A 20,198-nucleotide genomic window follows, 5' to 3' on the forward strand; every position below is an offset into this window, starting at 1 on the left:
TCACTGGGCTTTTCTAGTTTGAGCACTCTGGCATGGCTTAGACGATACCACAAATGTGGGATCGTTTGGGTGACTACATCGGCTCTCCCCCATCCTAGCATTAGCACTGCACTGATGAGGCCCAGAAGGCCGAAAGAGTGCTAATTCAGACGTGCGATTTTGAGCTCCTCGATTAGCCAAAGTTTTACTTTATTGATTCAAGGTTAGTCTGGCCTTTGGGCCTTTTTTTCATTTGCTTTGCGTGTGATTTATGGATTCAGGTATGAATACCGAGGGATAAGTAAAAGATTTAGTCGCCGATGTAACCATTGAAGACTCGTCGATCATAAATGGAGAATCATATGCATCAAGAGCTGTACGTACCACAGGAAATATTGGAAATAATGTACCAAACGAGCGGGTTTTTGCTTTTATTGAAAACAACATGCCGCAGCGGCCGAGAACCGCGTCCTTTACACCGTCTAACTCGGACATGAGTGCTAGCCCGGGAGTTATGCGTGGCAAAAAGAAACTTGAAAGGTAACCAAGAAGAAGTTATCTCGGCGCATATTTTGACATATTAATCAAAAAATTAATTTTATTATTGTACTATAAACTTAGTTGTAGGGAATTGGAACTGTCCATATTGCGGAAACTGATTACAATATCACGTGATGGTTTTCATTATGGGGAGGGGGGCTGGGACGAAATATTGTCGGAGAACTAGCGCCTTTTTTCTGTCGGGGCGGGGAGGGTAAGGAATACTCGGTATGGCTTGAGAGGGTCTGTTCTCTATTGTATGAATAAAACATTAGTAAACACATGATTGCATTTAAAGAAATGTTAAACACCAATCTCATATAAGGGTAGTTTTGGTAAATGCAGTTTCACTGAGAGAAGAAAAAAAAGTATCTGGTAATTTTCTTTGGATTGACTTAGATGCCTTTGAAGTAACTAGCAATTTGTTGTATATTTGCCTTCTGAAAACAACATCTAGAATGATAAAAGCTTTGAATAAATTCTCCGTCTAAGAGGTTGCATCTCTTGCTTTCTGATTGGTTCATCTGATCTTGATATGGCTTTGGATCAATACCTGTGGGATATCACAAAACCAGCAGGACCAAAAATGGATGTGAATATAATACGTTCTCCTACAAAAAACAAAACAAGATTATTTCATGAACAACAAATGAAGTGATCATCTGACGAGGTGGTCACTAACACAAAAAACCTGCGAAAAAAACAATTCAACTTCTTTGATGTTCAAACAGTAAAAGGGGCACAACTGCATGTTGATTTATAAGGTTGTTATCTTCACATGGAAAAGGTCTTCACATGAAAAAGTATCTCAGTCATTATGAAAAATGAGAAATTCTCACTGATTTTTCAAATATCTTTATAATATCCATTTTTAAATCACTGGTGATCCTTGCAATCTGATTGGTTCTCATTGGTACAAATTATTCACAAATCATACCATTATTTGCTCAAAATCCCATCCTTTTCCCAACCCTTAGAAAATCTTTGCTAAATCGTAACAACCAGTCAGATTTCAAGTCACTTTACACTTTTTACTAACCTGCTCAGCGCTGGATCAATAAAATATTTGAGCAGAGTAAAAAGTCCCCCAAATGAGTGACTGAATCTTTTCAATTTCAAAATGGATGTAATTAAGTGGTAATTTACCTGTAAATTTGTGTTGTGTAAGTTTAGTCTTAAATCATACTTTTGATTTCAAATCAAAGTTATGCTGCACGCTCATTTAATTTTGAAATCACGCATATGATTTCAGACCAAACTGCACGGATCCACTCAGTTCAATTGCCAGATTTATATATCTATTTTTCTGAGAATTTGATGTTAAATCAGACAATATCTCGACTCAGATTCTCCTTCTGTGTAACAATATATTCAATTGTGGGGAGAAATTGCTTTTTGCTCATTTCTGAGAGGTGATAAGGGTTAAAAATAGATAATGTTACGTGCACGAATGACCAACAGATGTCCGCTAACAAAGCATACATAAAAATAGACTCCCGGGTACGATACAAGGCACGCAACAAAAATGTAACAACAAGCAGTTACCCATTTTAACCATTATTTAATTAGTTTTACACTGTTTAATTTACTTAGGTTGAAGATTAAGTTAAGCAGTTCGTAAAGCAGGCTTACAATCCTTCATGCCGTGTAAGTGTTCATCGTCTTGATCAACTTCGAATTCCAACCTCGATCCGCCGACTGAAGACCACAATGCTTGGCTTTCTTGATTCATGGCATTCTTTCGTACACACAAATTCTTCCGGAGGACTTCATAGTGAACTCTATATTCTTTGTCTTCTTCCTTTCTCGGGTATCGTCTTTTTCTTCTCTTTCTCCTCTCCGCATCTCGCAAGGTCAAAAGGTCATAGCCTCGTCACATGTTCTTCTACAAGTTCTATCGGCCGGCCACGAGGGTAAGCCCTGGGGCAAATCTTTTTTTGTACTTCTCTGATGCAATCACAGTTAGGAATCCAGGGCTGAGTCATTTTGGGTCATAACTCTACGCTTTCTCACAAAATATTATAACGAACATTATGTCTCCTATCAACGTTCAAAAATGTGACATAGGAGACCTCCGCGCCAAAGAATTACGACAAATTTAAAACGCTGAGTTCTCTGAGGTCAGTCCGTCATGATCGCTTAACATTCTCATTTCCAGGGTTCTCTCGTACCTTATTGAGGGAGAAAGAGGTAGGACCCTGGGAACAAACAACATTAAAGATGTGCGCTCAATGGGTTGATATAGATAATAAATAAAATTGGTTTTGTTTAGAGAGAAGCAATCGTTCGTCTCATGATGTGGTCACTTCAGATGTGTCGGCGAGACGTTCCGACTGCATACTGCTAGTCTTCTTCAGGCGATGAGGTCGATTGAGTATGCGTCACCCATCAGCTGTTGAGCTCAGCTGTGACTGGATGGAATTTCACGACTGTGTTTGATGCATCTTCTGGATCAGGTTACCTCTGTGGTGCGCTAATGCACGGCTCTTTAACTTTTGATCATCGGCATCCAGGCCTCTGGGATTTCAGTTTCACTGTCCATGTTAATTAACAAATGGTAAACACCACAGCGTACACTATAGAGTTATGGATGCACGCGGGAGGTTGCTAAGCACGAAAGAAGCGTAAGAGTCGCTCGAGGCGATAGCCGAGAGCGACTCTAGCTTCTTGAGTGCTTAGCAAACCTCCCAAGTGCATCCATAACTCTATAGTGTACGCTGTGGTGTTTACCATTTGTTTTATAACATAACATTGATACATTGTAGCTAAAGAGTTCCCTTTTATTTAACAAATCTTACGTGACCAGAAAAAACAAGTGCGCGCGGAAAAATAGTCTTTGCATTTGCTTACGTCAACAGCGTACACCCATGGGTAAATGGAGGACGCTAAATTGACCAATCAGAGCGCGCGCTTTACTTTGGTTATGTTATAATGTTGTTTGTCTTATGCATATTGCCTCTATCCGCGTACAATCGACCTCATCACCTGATGAAGACTAGCAGTATGCTGTTACGGTATTTTCCCAACCGACACAAAGATACAACTCGTACTATCTCAACTATATTATTGACTGATGTGATAACTACGGAGCTATACCAATAATCAGTACAATAACTATCTTCTTATCTTAGAGCCTCTATAAAACTATAACTTCAATCTCAGTGCACTACTGCACAACTCACGGTTCTCTTTAAGGACCCTTGTCGCTTATCAATATCCACAACACTTTTCCAAGGCAGCCTTCCACACGGCTGACGATTCCAGTAAACGACTCTATCCAGCTCTCGCTCCTCTGGGCTCTTCGTAGCAACTCTAACTCACTGAAAAAGGCCTAACTTTAACTAATCGCGACTCTTTAGATATCTTATACTAAAGTTACAGAATGTTCTAGAGATCTGTAATATTGCTATTTTTAGTAACATTACACTACGATTACAACATAACGAAAATATGCTGACTAACGGCTCTAGAAAGTTCTATAACTGAGAGTTCTCGCTTAGTCAGCACGACTAAACTTTCTAGAAACTTCTTCATTCTATTTTTAGTAATTACGTAACGCCACGCTCTCTAGAAAAATATGGGCGCTCTCCATAACAATGCAGTCGAAATGTCACGGATCCCCATTCAGTTATCACATCGTGTGATAAACGATCACAATTTTCTTTTAAAAGTTATCATTAGTTCTCCAATTGTCGATAAAACAATGCAATCAACGGCAGCTGATGTAACAACGTTGAGCTATTAGTTAAAAGAGAAGCTAAGGGATATAATCTAACTGCTTTGCATAAACAAAAATAATAACAATAAAAAGTTATGTTGATGATCAAGTTACGAATCTGTGAGAATGACAAGATGTCAGATTTTTGATTCCCAGTGCTTGATATCACTGTAAATTGTCAAATCATTCTCAGATGGTTCTGGAGTTAAAAGACCGCTATGGTGATATGGTGCAACTGGTTCTTAAAAGATTTTAAAATTTTCCTTTTTGCCATTCAGGCATCAAGCTTATGGAGAGCATTTCTCTTATTTGCAGCCACGTAATTATGATAGAAATCTTTCTGCCCTTGCATCTATCAGTGTCGTAGCCGCTGACATGCCGAACTGCAGTCATTTGTGGAGTCAGTCGTTTCACATGTTTTCAAGAGCAGCGACTTGTGCTTAGAATTTACACTCTTTGTTTGAAGACTCTTTGTCTGAAAGAATTAACCCGTCCTACATCGAGTCACTGCTGTAAATATATGACTGTCAAAGGTTAGTCAGCAAGTGAGGCTCTACCTGCAAGGACATCCCTTCTCTGTACGGAAGAGTGCGCAGCAAAGACTACAACAACTCCTTGCCTACACTGACACTACTGTACGAAAATCAGTTCCTTCAAAAGACAACACTTTGATAAAGATGATTTCCTTTTTGAGCATACATTTTAAAGTGTTTTTTTGTTGGCCGTCAGTTACTTGAACTCCTTGAACAAAAGAATGAAATGAATGAAATGACTACTCTTTCCGAGAACAAGGAAGTGAGGAAAATTTCACCGTTCTCGTCAATTCACTTTGTATGGTCCAATATCTATTTTGGCCCGTATTTTGAATCACATGTTATCTATAAAATAAATCGAGATGTTTCATTTATATGTAGTTTTATAGAAATAATAGGGTTTGGGCTACTGGTGACCTGGGTGTTGTTTTAAAATTTGTGGTTTATCATCCGTAAACACATGTATGTCCCCGGGAAAAAAATGGTTTCTAATGTCAATTTTTTCGTTTTTACGGGTCACTTATGATTGAATAAAGGGGGTAAGATTCTTTAGAAACTGTGGTACTTCTACGGTTGGGGTATACCACAAGACAAGTCGGTTTTCATATCAACTGGGCTGATAATATAAATTTGCCATTTTTCTAAAGAGTTGTCAAAGCTGTCGTTTTAAGCGTCAGCCATTCGTCAGAGCGAATAGACCTAACAAATACTAAATGTAAACACCTTTTCTTGGAAAGTCCAAAGGTATATTTTATTGGGAGGTACAACTCGCAAGTTGCTAGATACTTAGTCTAGTCTAAAAATCTAGTCTAAACACACTATTTCATGTTTTTGTGACAGATTTTCCCATTCAAGTCTAAGGGTTTAATAATCAACCAGAACAAAAGTATGAAGTAGAATAATTGTTGTTCTATATTTTCTACAAACGTTTGAGCAGAAGCCCCATAAACGGCAGAGAAAAGAGCACGCAATAAATCTGTGGATACCCCAGCAGCTCAGCTGAGTGATTTAATCTACTGCTTGGCTGACCTTGAGCATTACCTTCGTGAATTCATTTTGTCTGACAGCCGTGAGATAACCTTCCTTTTGGAACTTTGTTTAAATAACTGGCTCACTGAGTTTTGTTGTACTCTTAAAAGCTAGAATATTTGAGAATAAGGATCCAAGCTTTTTAATGAAATAAATAAGAAACCTCTAATTCTGAAAATGAAAACTCCTCGTACAAAATTACCAGAGCATTAACCTCAACAAAAGACTTAAAAAAAAATCTTAGGGAAAAACTTTTTGGAAATATCAACGTTTGAAGCACGTTGAATTTGGTTTGACTGGCCTCAAGAGTTTACAAATTTGACAATCAGGCTATCATTAATAGAGTAGAAAAGATATGAGCCTAAAAGAGTTACAAAAACATTGCACTTATCAAAAATCTAAATAATTTCCAGAGAAAGTGTGAGGTAAGCTGTTTCCTTTTTTAGCCTAAGGGAGAAAGACACTGAGAATCAGGCTTAAAGGTGTCTTTCAAAATGAAACTAAAAGTTTCAATTTTGAGAAGAAAAAAAACTAAAGCGCAAAACTATCAGAGTATTAAAATGTCTCAGAGACTTAAGGAAGAACTCTACATTATCATCGTATGTAAGTTAATGATTAGATATTTCTGGTGAACTCTTATTCGGGAGAGGGCATTTATTAGAGCGTGGCTTATTTGAGGAACTATGGTAACTCAAAAAGGTAAATATTAAGTAAATAACAATTAATGATGAAGATAAAGAGCGAATTTCTCGTCGTTACCCGGAAGGTCACGTGGTTCAATAAGAACTGTTAAGGCGGCTGCCTCTTAGGTTTTGTCTGACTTTGTACCATGTGTGACATGCTATTCCCATTAAAAGTCAGTCATGTAATTTGATGTTTTCCCTTCAACAACAAGAAACATTAGAGTATAATTTCTATCATAAATTCGTAGATGCATAGGTTATTTACCTTGTGAAGAGTCATTACAAAATGACATCCATTAATACTCGGCTAATTTGAACCACCCAATTCAGCAACCTTGAAGAGGCACACGGTTTCTATGCAAAGACTTTCCACATCCAACTGAAGTAACAAAATAAGAATGCCGTATTTCTTAACCCCAGCGTAACGAAAAAACGACGATGAAACTTCTTGTCATTCGTAAGCTCTTTCCACGTGCAAGACTGATCTAAAATATGAATATTAATTTAAAAAATCATTTGAAATTCAAATAAATTTCCCACCTTTGATAAGCAGACCGACAACATATCGACTGAAAAGCACTTTTGTTCACACGTAAAATAAAATATGACGACTACCTAAAGGCTGATTTCACACTTGGCTGAGTTCAATGGAGGTATTAGCCATTCTTCCTCAAGCTTATATGAATGGCAACTTTTTCCCATTGCAAAGCATTTTTTAAAAGTCCTCGAGCTGTTTATTTGCTTTCCTCGAGTTAGTTCCGTTCTACAGTAGCTCAATAAATAACCAGATAGATGACATTATTTAACGTGAACAAAACGCTAAGCTGTTGAGCTAATTCATAAGTTTTCCACTGAATCAAAAGGTAGAAAAAAAAAATCATACAATAATAACACTACCTAGGATAGCAGCTACTCAAACCTTTCCATCCCTCCCCCCAGAAATATGTAACGGTTCTTCACTAACATTATTATCAAATTAGAGTATCAAGACTAATAATAATAATACCAATTCTAAGGATATGGACCACCAAAAAGTTTCGAACCACCCCCTAAGAAACATGCAATTATGGACTTTCACTAAAATTATCAAAGTAGGTCTTAAAATCTTAAAACTAAGAGTCAAAAAAAATTTAAAAATATTGAAAGATAAAAACTGCACCCATGTCGACGTATAACGTTGTAGAGGAAGGAATTGCTGCATTTTTACAATTTCTAGCTGTATGATGACAACACAAACTGTTTATATCGGAAATAACTATTTGTCAGACCTCTAAAATTTTTTCAACAGACTCGTGAGCTCCACACTTTTTGTTTGCTCACAGCGGGGGGGGGAGGGGGGTAGGGGGGTAGGGGGGTAGGGACAAACGTGAAGCGTACACCTCACACTTAACTCTGCTTGCCTCTTGCAAAATATGCTGTAACATTAGGACTTTTCTGCAGGCTACCATTACTTGCTTGTGTTTTTCTTTATCTAGATTTGAAGGAATTTATTTTACTGTTTTACTATACCCTCATAACGTATTTAACTGTTTTTTTAAGTCTACATACTGTAAAATTAACAACAATGACCCAAGTCACATTTAGTAGGTCGTTGTATCTTTTCAATTTCTTGTTACATCATTTTTCTGTCAATGAATGTACATGCGTTCTTGACCAAGCCTGAGGTCAAGATGATTGAATATTGACTAAGTTCCCTTTTCCTTGCGTTTTATGGACCGAGAAGAGGTCGAAGTCCACAAAAAGGCAAAAAATTACGAGGTTGAGACCCAGTCGCCCATCCTGGTTGAACCAGACTCCTTCCTACGCCCCGATTCTAGATAATGTACAGAATTCTAGCTGAGGCGTACAAATTAACGCACCTCATCCGAACCTCCTTAAGTACTAAGAAAAATAAGGTTCATTTGAGCTTTAAGTATATAATTCTGTTTTATGTGTTTACAGAAGCATGAATCTTGATGTACTGATTGCAAATTAATGATAATTTTAGGTTAAAGGCACATTGAGGAAAATTTAAGAGGCTTTTGTGTGCTATATGGTACACCTTTTATGTAAGAAAAGTAAGCTCGATAACTTAAAGAAATAAATCATGGAAATAAAAAAAAAAGTGTGGAACTTATATCCATCAAAGTGTTTTTTTAAAAAAAGTAGAACATCTTTTAAACCATACTGGGGCTCAGCAACCAAAACAACAAGGAAGTCGGTCAGCACAAGACTAAACAATCAGTGCTTGAAGAATACACACACGATGCCCACCAAATAACAATTAGCATCACTGCTGCTGGTAGTGCACTGGCAACAAAACATCAAACAAAAATAATGTGCATTGTATAACTATTGGGTTTATTTGAAATTATTGTTTTGACAAATACAAGGAACCATTAAAAGATTAAAAGAAAAGTTGTACTGGAGCGCTACATTTACAAAATACTAAATAAATGGAGGAAATATAGACAAGAAACCTGGCAGGTGAAAAAAAAAAAAAAAAAAAGCTAAAAGAGGATAGTATGGAACTGGTGATAACTTGTAGTCTAGAGCTTTCACTACAAATCACTGTAAGGAGTGCTTCCAAATCAAATCATTATTACTTGACTAATGGTTCATCCATGAACCAAAATACAGAGGGGGAGGGGGGCGGGGCAGGGCTGGCAGGGTGGGAGGAGAGAAAGTCACCAGGGGGGAGGGGGCTGATCTCACAACTCCAAAACAGCCAAAATCTACAATCAGTAGTATCACTGAGTTTCTTGACTGACAGGACCTTATTGGGAATGTTAACATCAAAGATGAATTCCATAAATTAATCATTCTTATCAACTGATCAATAGATAGCATGTTTTGGATTGGTTGACAAAAGAGATTAATCTTGGCGAGAAAAGTCAATTGATGGATATGCAGAACAAGCCCTGAGTAACTTGTAAATCTGCAACCAGATGGTCCTGCAATGAATCAAGTGGTGAACATTTTAAACAGTATAATTGCTAACTGCACTCATTTAATTTCATCATCAGCAAGATTTTTTTCAGATTTTGAGGACTGGGTATAAGAGACTATTTAGTTAGAAAGTTACTTGATAGACTGTCTTTTAGATAGTAAATCGTTATGGTGCTTACCCATAGTGTTCAGTGGTTGGCCAAATTTTGAATCTTTTGATTGAATCATGGGGTAAAGAGAGCATGAACAAGCCAAGCAACCAACGTCTTGACTGACCAACCAGCCAATGGTGTTCCTTATAAGTTCTAACCTTCCTTTTGCTCTATATTTTTCTTTTTATCCATGGTCATTTCAATTCATAGTGAGATTTTTCCTAACTAGATTGTTCCATATTTTAACCATCAAATTTCTCCACTTTTACAGTCAAACTAAGTGAAGTGTACCTGGGCTTGAAACTAACTTTTCAACTTACTAGCCAATTGGCCAGTGACATCTTAGATTTTACAACAATTTCAGTATATTTACTAGCCAAACTGACTGATGGAAATTGAAAGCCATTAGCCAAAACCGAATTTCTACTAGTCTGTGGCTAGTGGGCTACCATTAGTGTCGAGCCGTGGCGTACCCCTCAAGATTATATCAATGAATTGGATATTTGAATATTGAAATGGACATTTCAATATTGAACCCATGAGTCGTTTGAAGAATGCAATAATAATTGCTTATTTGATTGTGGAACCCCCATGGTCATTTCAAAAATATTCGAATATTGATCCTGATAGCTGTAATCAGAAATTGGCTTCTGATTTGAACAATGATCTGTACCATTTCATCATGAATACAGCTATCTGTTCAAAATTCAAATAATCAATCCATTATTGTATTCTTGAAATGACAAGCTGGTTCACTAATATTTAACAATTATTCGCCGAAGGTGAGGTGAATATCGTCAAATAATCCCCAAGACGAAGTCGAGGGGATTATTCGACAATATTCACCGAACCTGAGGCGAATAATTGTTTTAGTTTAATTTCCGAGCTGAACAACAGATAAATTTCTAAAATGATAACCTTTTAGTAACATTTATTAACATTTTAGTTTAACATTTTATATAAACCGCACGGAGCGGTTTATATAGCGTTATATAAGGAACCGCTCGACCAATCAGATTGCTGGAAACTCTTTGTTCAGCTCTAAAATCATACTAAAATCAAATAATCAATTCATTAACGTAATCTTGAGTGGTAAGCTTCACTTGATTTAACTCAGTAAAAGGTCAGATGGGTTCATAATTTAGGAAGACTGTTCTTCTCACAAACACTAAAGAAGACTTTCTCAGTTATTAAAATGTTGCAAAACAACTTGTAGAATTGTTTAATTTAATAATAGAAAAATAATCAACTTACCATTTAAAGGACAGCTTTCCTGATAAATCCTTTCTCTCATTAACACTGAATTGATCTTCCCTTCAAGCCCAGTTTTGTACCATCAGGTCCTTACTTGTCCCTGGAATGTGCAAAGAAGACATGATAATTCATTGTAAAGTGATGAAGTATGCCATGAAAATAAGTTAAATGCATTAGCTGCCTAGAAAGTCACTTTACAACTCTCTTCTCCAGTTTTTCTTTGGTCCCATGCTTATTACTATTGTTTAATTTTAAACCTTACCACTCTTACAAGTGAGCGACAAGCAATTTCTTCCCACATTACAATATATTATTATACAGTTCTAAGGAGATTGACTTGGAAATGGTTTGATTTAATATCAAATTCTCAGGTAGATAGAGATATGGTTATTGAACTGAGTGGATCAGTACAATTTGATCTGAAATCAAATGAATAATTTCAAAATAGAATGAGCGTAAAGCAGTGTAGTCTGAGGCTAATTTGAAATCAGATAACTAGTACGATTTCAAACCAAACTTGCACAACACGAAGTCTAATTACCACTTTATTACATCCCTTTTGAAATTGCTACTATTTAGTCACTCAAAAAAACGATTTTTTAGTCTATTCAAATAGTTTATTTGTCCAGCGCTGAGCTGGTTTGTAAAAAGGTTGCTAAACAAAAATGCCTTGAAATCTGATTAGTTGTTGTGTTTTAGTAAAGATTTCTCATTGCCTGGGAAAACAGTGCAATTAAGAGCAATTAATGGTACAGTTTGTGAATAAATTGTACTAATGAGAACCATTCAGGATCACCTGGATCACCTTTATTAAAGATGGATTTAATAAAGATGTTACTGAAACATCAGTAAGAATCTCTCAATTTTCATCGTGACTTTTATACTATTTCACAGACCTTTTTCTTGTGATAATAATGTTGTAAATCAACATGGAGTTGTGCTTTTTGACTGTTTAAACATCACATTAGTTGATTTGATCTTTTGTTTTTCAGTTTTTTTTGTGTGGGTGATCACCTCATTAGGTGATCACTTCATTTGTTGTTCATAAATTTAACTCTTGTTCTGCTTGATGTAGGAGAAGATATCATATTCACATTGTTTTTCAGTCCTGCTGGTTTTGTGATATCCCGTAAGTATCCATCCAAAGACAGATCAAAATTAAGTGAACCCTTCAAAATGCAAGAGATGCAACATCCAAGGCTGAGAATTTAACATTCAAAACTATTTTTACTCTACAAGTGTAGATGCTGTTTTCAAAAGGCAGACATAAAAAAAATTGCTTGTTACTTCAAACGCATCTAAGCCACCCCAAAGAAAATTACCAAACATATTTTTTTTTGCTCTCAGTGAAACTGCATTTACCAAAACTACCCTTCTATGAATAGGCGTTAAAAAATTTTTTACCACAAATTGTGATTTATAACATTTCTTTAAATATAATAGTAATGTGATTACAGACGTTTCATGAACACAATAAAGAGCAAGGCCTTCTCAAGCCCTACTATCCCGCATTTTCTTCTCCCTCCCCCGCTGACAGAAAAAAGGCACTGGCTCTCTAACAATATTTCGTCCCACCCCACTCCCCATGCACAAATGTTTCGACGATTGTTAGTTATAGTCAAACAGTTCTGATTCCTACCAATTAAGCTTATAGTTCTATAGTAAAATTGATTCTAAATCATTTTCTCAATATATTCCCATAGATAAATTCTTCCCAGTTACCTTTCGAGTTTCTTTTCGCGACGCATAACTTCCCGTCAAACTCATATCTACGTGATCACGGTTAGAAATCCAAAGCTGAGTTATTTTAAGTCATAAGTCCACGCTTTCTCACGAAATTTTCTACCGAACACAACATCTCCTATCAACGTTTAAAAATGTGATATAAGAGACCTGCTTGCTGTAGAACAACACCAAATTTAACCCATGCTGATTTCTCCAGGCTCGGTCCGCCATGATCTTTTAACATCCTCATTTCCTGGGTCCTCTCTGGGGAGACAGAGGTAGGACCCTGGGAACGAACAACATCCAAGAAGTGCGCTCATTATACTCTTAATAAGTTGATAATATAACAACTCATCACTACATCATAAAAAAGGGTTGTGGCTAGTCATAATGGTAAATAACACGATGTGGATCGCGACGTTTTGACAGCATACTGCTGGTCTACTTCAGGCGATGAGATCGTGTCACCCCTGTGCTGTTGCGCTCAGCTGTGATTGGATGGGATTCCATTGCTATGATTGCTGCATCTTCCGCATCAGGTTGCCTCTGTGGCCCGCTGCTGCACGGCTCTTTTGATCTTGGGATTTCAGTTCCACTATCCATGTCAACTCTTCCCGCTTTCACATCTATCATCGTCGTAGCCGCTGACACGCCGAACTGCAGTCGTTTGTGGATTCAGTCGTTTCACATGTTGTCAAGAGCAGCAACTTGTGCCTGAAATTTACACTCTCTATTTTGGAGACTCTTTGACTGAAAGAATTAACCCGTCCTACACCGAGTCACTACTGTAAACATATGACAGTCGAAGGATAGTCAGCAAGTGAGGCTCAACCTGAAAGGACATCCCCTTCTTCATACGGAAGAGTGCGCGGTAAAGACTGCAACAGGATTCTTGACGATTGTGGTATGAAAATCTATTTACAAGATCCATGTTCCTTCAACAGACATCACTTTGACAAAAATGATTTTCTTTTTGAGCGCACATTTTGAATTGTTTCCTATTGGCCGACACTCAGTTGAACGGCTTAAACAGTAAGCAAGCGATATTAAAATTAAATCGATGGGAAATGTTATTGTTTACCTAAAGTCTATGTGACCCGCTTGAGACTAATTCGAGCTATTTCAAATAATTGTAAGCTTGCAAGCCTGTTTCAGACAAGACCAATTTAAATTCCCCTCTAAAATTGTATTAAGTGCAGGTAAAATTTGATGATTAAGAGGAAGCAAACAAAATTACTGCTGAAATATCAACGTTTTCGAGGCTACTAGTTTAAATCTTGCTAAGAATTGCTTGAATGACTACTCTTTCCGAGAAAAAGGAAGTGAAGAAAATGTCACCCTTCTTGTCGATTAAAGTTTGGTCCAATACCTATTTTGGCCCGTATTGCGAATCACATATCATCTATAAAATAAATCGAGATGTTTCATCTATAGTAGTTTTATAGTAATAAAACGGTTTGCCTCCTGGTAAGAATTCTGGAGCTCGTGAGTGAATCAATTACATTAATTATGTCCTTTGGTTATCGCAGAGGCTTATCGGCTTCTAGTTATTGTTTTAAAATTTGTGGTTTCCGAAACACATGTTTCGGAAAAAAATGGCTTTCGCAATCAATTTTCTTTTTTCTACGTCCCTTATGATTGAATTAAGGAGGTAAGATTCTTAACAAACTGTGTTGCTTCTACGGTTGGGGTATACCACAAGACAATTCGGTTTTCATATCAACTGGGCTGATAATGTAAATTTTCCATTTTAAAGAGTTTCTAAAGCTGTCGTTTTGAGCGTCAGCCATTCGTCAGAGGGATAGACTAAACAAATACTAAATGTAAACACCTTTTCTTAGAAAGTCTAAAGGTATACTTTATCATAACATAGCCAAAGTAAAGCACGTGCTCTGATTGGTCAATTCAGCGTCCACCATTTGCCCACAGGTGTGATAACGTGATGCTGATGTGAGCAAATTCAAAGACTAATTTTCCGCGTGCGCTAGTTTTTTTTTGGTCACGTAAGATTTGTTGAATAAAAGAAAACTGTTCTGCTACGATGTAGCAATATTATGTTATAAAACAAGTGGTAAACACCACAGCGTACACAATTCAGTTATGGTGCACGCGGGACGGTTGCTAAGCACGAAAGAAGCACGAGAGTCGCGCGAGGCGATAGCCAGGAGGTACAACTTGTATTCCGAAGCGAAACAGAAATCAAACAAACATGTTTATTCGTAACACGATAAACGGTAAACACGGTAAATCCAACGACCGCCAAACAAATTGCCACTCCTGAAAACTCAAAACTTTCAACTCCTCAAAAAAAAACTTCAACACGTCGAAAAAAAGTCCGCGTGATTTGCTGACGACATTTAACTTACATAATCTCAAAGCACGCGCACGTGAGTCGCGCGCGCACAAGTTCGGTAACGTCTCCCTAGATACTAAGTCCAGTCTATAGAATAAACACTAGCCATGGTTTCTGTTTGTGTGACAGATTTTCTCATTCAAGTCTAAAGGTTTGATAATTGACCAGAACAAAAATATGAAGTAGAATAATTGTTGTTTCTATATCTTCTACAAACTTTTGAGCAGAAGCCCCATAAATGGCAGAGAAAGGAGCAGGCAATAAATCTATGGATACCACAGCAGCTCAGCTGAGTGATTTAATCTGCTCCTCGGCTGCTGACTTTGAGCGTTACCTTCGTGAATTCATTTTGTCTGGCAGCCGTGAGATAACTTTCCTTTTGGGTGGCAAGACAGGCGTTGGAAAATCTCACCTGACAAATGCGTTAATCGGAGAGGAGCTTGCAGAAGAAGGAGAGGAACTTGACCCACAAACCGATGATGTAAGTCATTTTCTCGCCGGCTATCAGCATAACTTAACGCATAGCTAAGCTGAACGGAACACAACGAGCAATTTTTAATTTTTTTTTTAGATTTGGCCATTCACAATTTTTTATAGTGTATTTAATCCTAAACCATCTCTGATCCCTATATATGGTTTACTCTTGTCTCAACTTCCTCAAAGATTATCATTGCATGCTTGCTCCAAATGACTATGGCCTATGGTGTCTCTATGGGTATGTGACTCTTACTAGAAATTCTAATTGCTCAAACCAGTTTATCCATCAGCTAGACCTCGATCTTTCTTAATGAAAAATTTCAAAATTTTAATTCAGCTTTTCTCTTTTGATGGAAATAAAATTCATGCATGTGTCTCCAGAACCTGCTATGTCAGACACGGTCACGTGGAACTTATGCAATCCATGATGGCATGGGTGGAACAAAATTAAAGATAAGGTGAATAACGCACGATGTCAATTGTGGAATAGAGAAACAAACACTGCAGAATGTAAGGCAAAATTGAGACACATCGTAATGTCAGGTTAGGAGGGGGGGGGAGGTGTGGAGAGAGACCCTTAAATACTGAAATAGGAGCCTGAAGGCGTCAGCGGTAGGAGTATCAGTTTCCCCTCACCACTGTGGCCTTGTCATCTTTGTATAAGCGTTTTCGTCCCTTCAAAAACGCCAACATTCCAGTATGCAATGAAACGATGGAGTTGGTGCTAAATTCAACTATGCAATAATTAATAAAATCAAACTCGTGTTTTGCGGTAAGAGAATTTGATATTTGTTTCCAGGTGACACGATATGATTTTGTAAAGAATGGTGTGAAGATGACTGTCTTCGATACTCCAGGATTGGCAGATGGTACAGGTAACGATGAAAAATACCTGAAGCAAATCAAGAATAAAGTCAAAGCTGTTGATCTTTTCCTCTTCTGCTTCGACATGACCTCTACCAGATTTCGTGACGACGACGTTTCGACAATGAGGAAGCTCACAAGGACGTTTGGTAGAAGTTTATGGGATCACACTCTGGTGGTGTTGACCTTTGCCAACAATGTTAAACCGTCAAAGGACGATGTCACCGAGAAAGATTTCTTCCAAAAACGAATACTTCTTTTTCAGGATAAGATCTGCGAAATGCTTAGTAAGGAAGAAGTTCACGAGAATGCCTTGGATTATTTACCGTTCGTACCAGCTGGGGAATGTATGAGGCCAACACTCCCAGACAGAGAAAACTGGTTGACAGCGTTTTGGATTGAAGCATTCAAACGTATCAACAGAAATGTAAAAGCTGCTTTCCTAATTGCAAACATCGATCGCATGACAATTTCCTTTGGAGGAGATTTATCAGATCTTACATCGGAAACACACCAGGGTGGAAGAGAATGCTCTAAAGAGGAAACGTTTCCCGTTCAAGGCAGCCTGGAAAGGAGTTCGCCAGTAATATCAAGGCGCAATGGAATACGTTATCGAGAAATACTTGAAAGAATAAAAGCAAAACAAATGACACCTACGACCATAAGCAACAGTGATACTTCGGTTGACGACGACCATGGTAGCGAATCGATTCTTCGAAGAGAATCGGCGTTAGTTTCAAATGAAGTCGAAGAACGATTTCAAGCACGGATGCGAAAAAGGAGCGTCCAGGGACCTAGAGATGAAAAAAATTTTGGAGAAAAATATCTACAAAATAGCTACGGCAAATGCGCAAGTAGTTTCGGTTACGATATTGACGATAACAATCTGGGACAGTCTGGTCGGACATCCACCACCAAGCTGGAAACAGAAAGACAAACAAAAAGCCCCCACTATTACGAAAAGGCATTTTCCCTTCCTCCGTGTTACGATGAAGCTGTAAGAAATCCACTGCATCTCCCAATGGACGAGTCCTGTTTACAAGAAATGTTTACAGAAATAGCAAAAGAAGCTTTACACAACCATAAACCTGGCAACAACGCTGGAGCGAGAGGTAGTCAGTCCAGTTTCGTAAACATTTACGTGAGATTGTTTAGGAAGACCATGGAGTTAATAAAAAGTCTTCTCCGCGGAAAGCAAAACCGAAAAACTGAAATGTAGGAGGACTTGCGCGTAAAAAATGGTAAAAATATTAGAAGAGGTGAGCATTAGTCGTTCATAAAGATGTTCAACTTTTGGAAATGTTGTCACTGCCGATTTCGTCGAAACTTTGGCACTCGAAACGTTGCGACTGCTTCCTCTGATCAGATTGACATATAATCAAAAGCAAGTTTAGCATTTAAAACTTAGAGCTGGTAGAATTAACTTGCTTCAGTGTAGAAAAAAATTACTTTGTGGACGGATAACCCGAAATAGGACAGAAATCCTGATAAAAATGAAAAAAAAAAAAAATTGATGAAGAAAGGTGCCCATCATAAGTTGAGACCTGGTTCTTGACTTACTTCTTGGGAAAGTTTAGCAGCAAAATCAGCCAATAACCTCTGGTCGGCTGATTTATCTTAAAAGTATTAACTAAAATATAAATCTGCTTGGCGTTGATTTACGATTTACACTACAACCAAACATTCCATCGTTTTATGGTCTGAAATACACAAAACTTATTTTACTCTTACGCCAGATGATGACCCAGTTTTCTTGGCCATGGCACGATTTATCCTTGTAAAGACACCCTTAATCGAAATTGAATCGCTGAATAATTGGATTTCTTTCACAAACGCGTACTGTATTTGGGAAATCAATTGTTTAAAAAGGTCATCGCGTGCATTCTTATTTATCTCTGTGTTCATCGCTTCAAAACCTATGTAACACCAAAATGTCCTCCCTTCCGCCCCCTTTGACTTTCATAACTGGACTTGGAAAACAAAAATTTAATTTAATTAAGGGTACAGGCCTAAAACAATTAATTCCAAGAGCTGGCCACGCCCCTACTTTTATCATTACTAAGGTAATGACCAATATTATAAATGCTTAAATCTGCTGGTAGATTACTTAGCGCTTACACAAGTGTGTGAATGAATTGCAGTGCATGAAATAGTAAGACTAAGAACGATTTAAACGTTCCAAAAGATTTTTGATCGTTTAATTTTAGAAAGTTCTTATATCTGAAAGGATTATTCGTCTTTGATAGTAACAGATGCACCCAATAACAACGGAAGAGAATGTGGTGTTGTCTTCTCTTTCTAAATAGAAAAAGTGTTACCAAACATTTTAACCAGAAACCTTTTACTAAGGAGGTATTTTCAAAATCAGAAAATAAATTTATGAGGTGTGCTAAGGATGTGCGTATGTTTTCAAGACCTACGATACGACTCCATTCCATTTAAAATTACTGGAAAACTCCGCCATCCCTTGTGAAAAAAAGTTTTAGAAAGTACCTATATCTGAAAGGATTATTCGTCTTGGATAGAAACAAATGCAACCAATAACAACGGAAGAGAATGTAGTGTGATCTTATCTTTCTAAATAGAAAAGGTGTTGCCAAACATTTTAACCAGACACCTTTTATTAAGGAGGTTTTTTCTAAATCAGAAAATGAATTCATGAGGTGTGCTATGGTGTGTGTATGTCTTCGAGACCGATCCTACGACTCCATTCCATTTAAAACTACTGGAAAACTCATCCCTTGTGAAAAAAAGGCTGCACTGACAAACTAAACAATGTGAGCTACGGGTCAATGTGTGCTATCGTAAGCCTATCTTGTTTTTTAGGAACGCAATATATCTTCGCGCCACCATTCATTAAAAATTAAAAGTTACCAACACTACTCTAGCTTTCATGCAAAGTCGTTAATTGTACGTCCAAGCACTGTATACTTTTGAGTTGGGGTGCTTCTCAATTACAACTTGAAATCGGCGTATGAATTTATCAGGTCTCTTGGTTGTTTTTTGTCATCACTGATTTACACTCGTAACACACGAGAGACATTGATTGCGTACACAATGCGCTATAATCAAGGCATTAGAACAAGACCGTGACCGCAAGTAGCGATCATGGGAAATAGTCCATTTTACAGTTGTGTGCTTGGTTGCCAAGCCTTTGAATGGGAGTGAGGCTAGGGGTGACCTTGTTATGATACAAACCTTGCTGCCTTTCAAATGTAAATCACTTTGTTATCATGCTAAGTTGATACAGGTCTCTATCACAACAAGGTCACCTTCAGCCTCACTCTGAAACAAAGGCTTGGCAACTAAGTACACAACTGTAAAATGGCCTATTGCCATATATTTTCTTGTCATGAAATAGTTAGCTTGGAAGCCCAAGCGCCTCTTCAGCTTCTGTTTGCGTGAAAGAATTAACAAATGGTAAACACCACAGCGTACACTATTGAGTTATGGATGCACGCGGGAGGTTGCTAAGCACGAAAGAAGCGTAAGAGTCGCTCGAGGCGATAGCCGAGAGCGACTCTAGCTTCCTGAGTGCTTAGCAAACCTCCCAAGTGCATCCATAACTCAATAGTGTACGGTGTGGTGTTTACCATTTGTTTTATAACATAACATTGACACATTGTAGCTAAAGAGTTCCCTTTTATTTAACAAATCTTACGTGACCAGAAAAAACAAGCGCGCGCGGAAAAATAGTCTTTGTATTTGCTCACGTCAGCAGCGTACACCCATCGGCAAATGGGGGACGCTAAATTGACCAATCAGAGCGCGCGCTTTATTTTGGTTATGTTATAATAATTTATTGTTATGAAAACAGGTGACTGGAGCGAAGAGATATTGTGGTGACAAAACACTTAATTCCTTGAGTGATAGAATCACCGTGAGTGGTTGAATGAAAAAGGTGGCTACGGCATCATTCTTCCTCAAACATAAATCAACTTTTAAAGTAGAACTTGATCACAG

General features: G+C 37.7%; 1 protein-coding gene and 1 long non-coding RNA gene across 5 annotated transcripts; one reads left to right on the top strand and one right to left on the bottom strand.

The window, feature by feature from the left end:
• Positions 1-386: 386 nt before the first annotated feature.
• On the bottom strand, positions 387-13,165 carry LOC111333433 (uncharacterized). 3 transcript variants are annotated; one of them, XR_015993937.1, is made up of 4 exons: positions 12,539-13,165; positions 10,817-10,916; positions 6,748-6,967; positions 387-2,717 (listed from the first exon to the last, which is right to left on the bottom strand). It is a non-coding gene; the product is annotated as an uncharacterized LOC111333433 (long non-coding RNA). The 3 variants fall into 3 exon arrangements; XR_015993938.1 differs by lacking the exon at positions 387-2,717 and adding an exon at positions 5,660-6,246; XR_002695145.2 differs by lacking the exons at positions 387-2,717; positions 6,748-6,967 and adding an exon at positions 8,802-9,415 and having other exon boundaries at positions 12,539-13,150.
• A 78-nt stretch (positions 13,166-13,243) lies between these two features.
• Positions 13,244-18,629, top strand: LOC148718584 (uncharacterized). 2 transcript variants are annotated; one of them, XM_088740888.1, is made up of 3 exons: positions 13,244-13,445; positions 15,122-15,375; positions 16,171-18,629. In XM_088740888.1, exons 2-3 carry the CDS (start codon positions 15,133-15,135, stop codon positions 17,452-17,454), a joined length of 1,527 nt encoding a protein of 508 aa, XP_088597014.1. In that variant the 5' UTR covers positions 13,244-13,445; positions 15,122-15,132; the 3' UTR covers positions 17,455-18,629. The 2 variants fall into 2 exon arrangements, with proteins under 2 accessions (XP_088597014.1, XP_088597015.1); XM_088740889.1 differs by lacking the exon at positions 13,244-13,445 and having other exon boundaries at positions 14,990-15,375.
• The last annotated feature ends 1,569 nt before the right edge of the window (positions 18,630-20,198 follow it).

This window comes from Stylophora pistillata, chromosome 12 (assembly GCF_964205215.1).
Source record: "Stylophora pistillata chromosome 12, jaStyPist1.2, whole genome shotgun sequence".
In the NCBI taxonomy this organism is placed as follows: Eukaryota; Metazoa; Cnidaria; class Anthozoa; order Scleractinia; family Pocilloporidae; genus Stylophora; species Stylophora pistillata.

Bases quoted from the DNA above. Each gene is read 5' to 3' on its own strand.
- LOC148718584 (XM_088740888.1), top strand. From the start codon at position 15,133: ATGGCAGAGAAAGGAGCAGGCAATAAATCTATGGATACCACAGCAGCT. The intron at 15,376-16,170 runs GTAAGTCATTTT...ATTTGTTTCCAG, and splicing joins TTGACCCACAAACCGATGAT to GTGACACGATATGATTTTGT.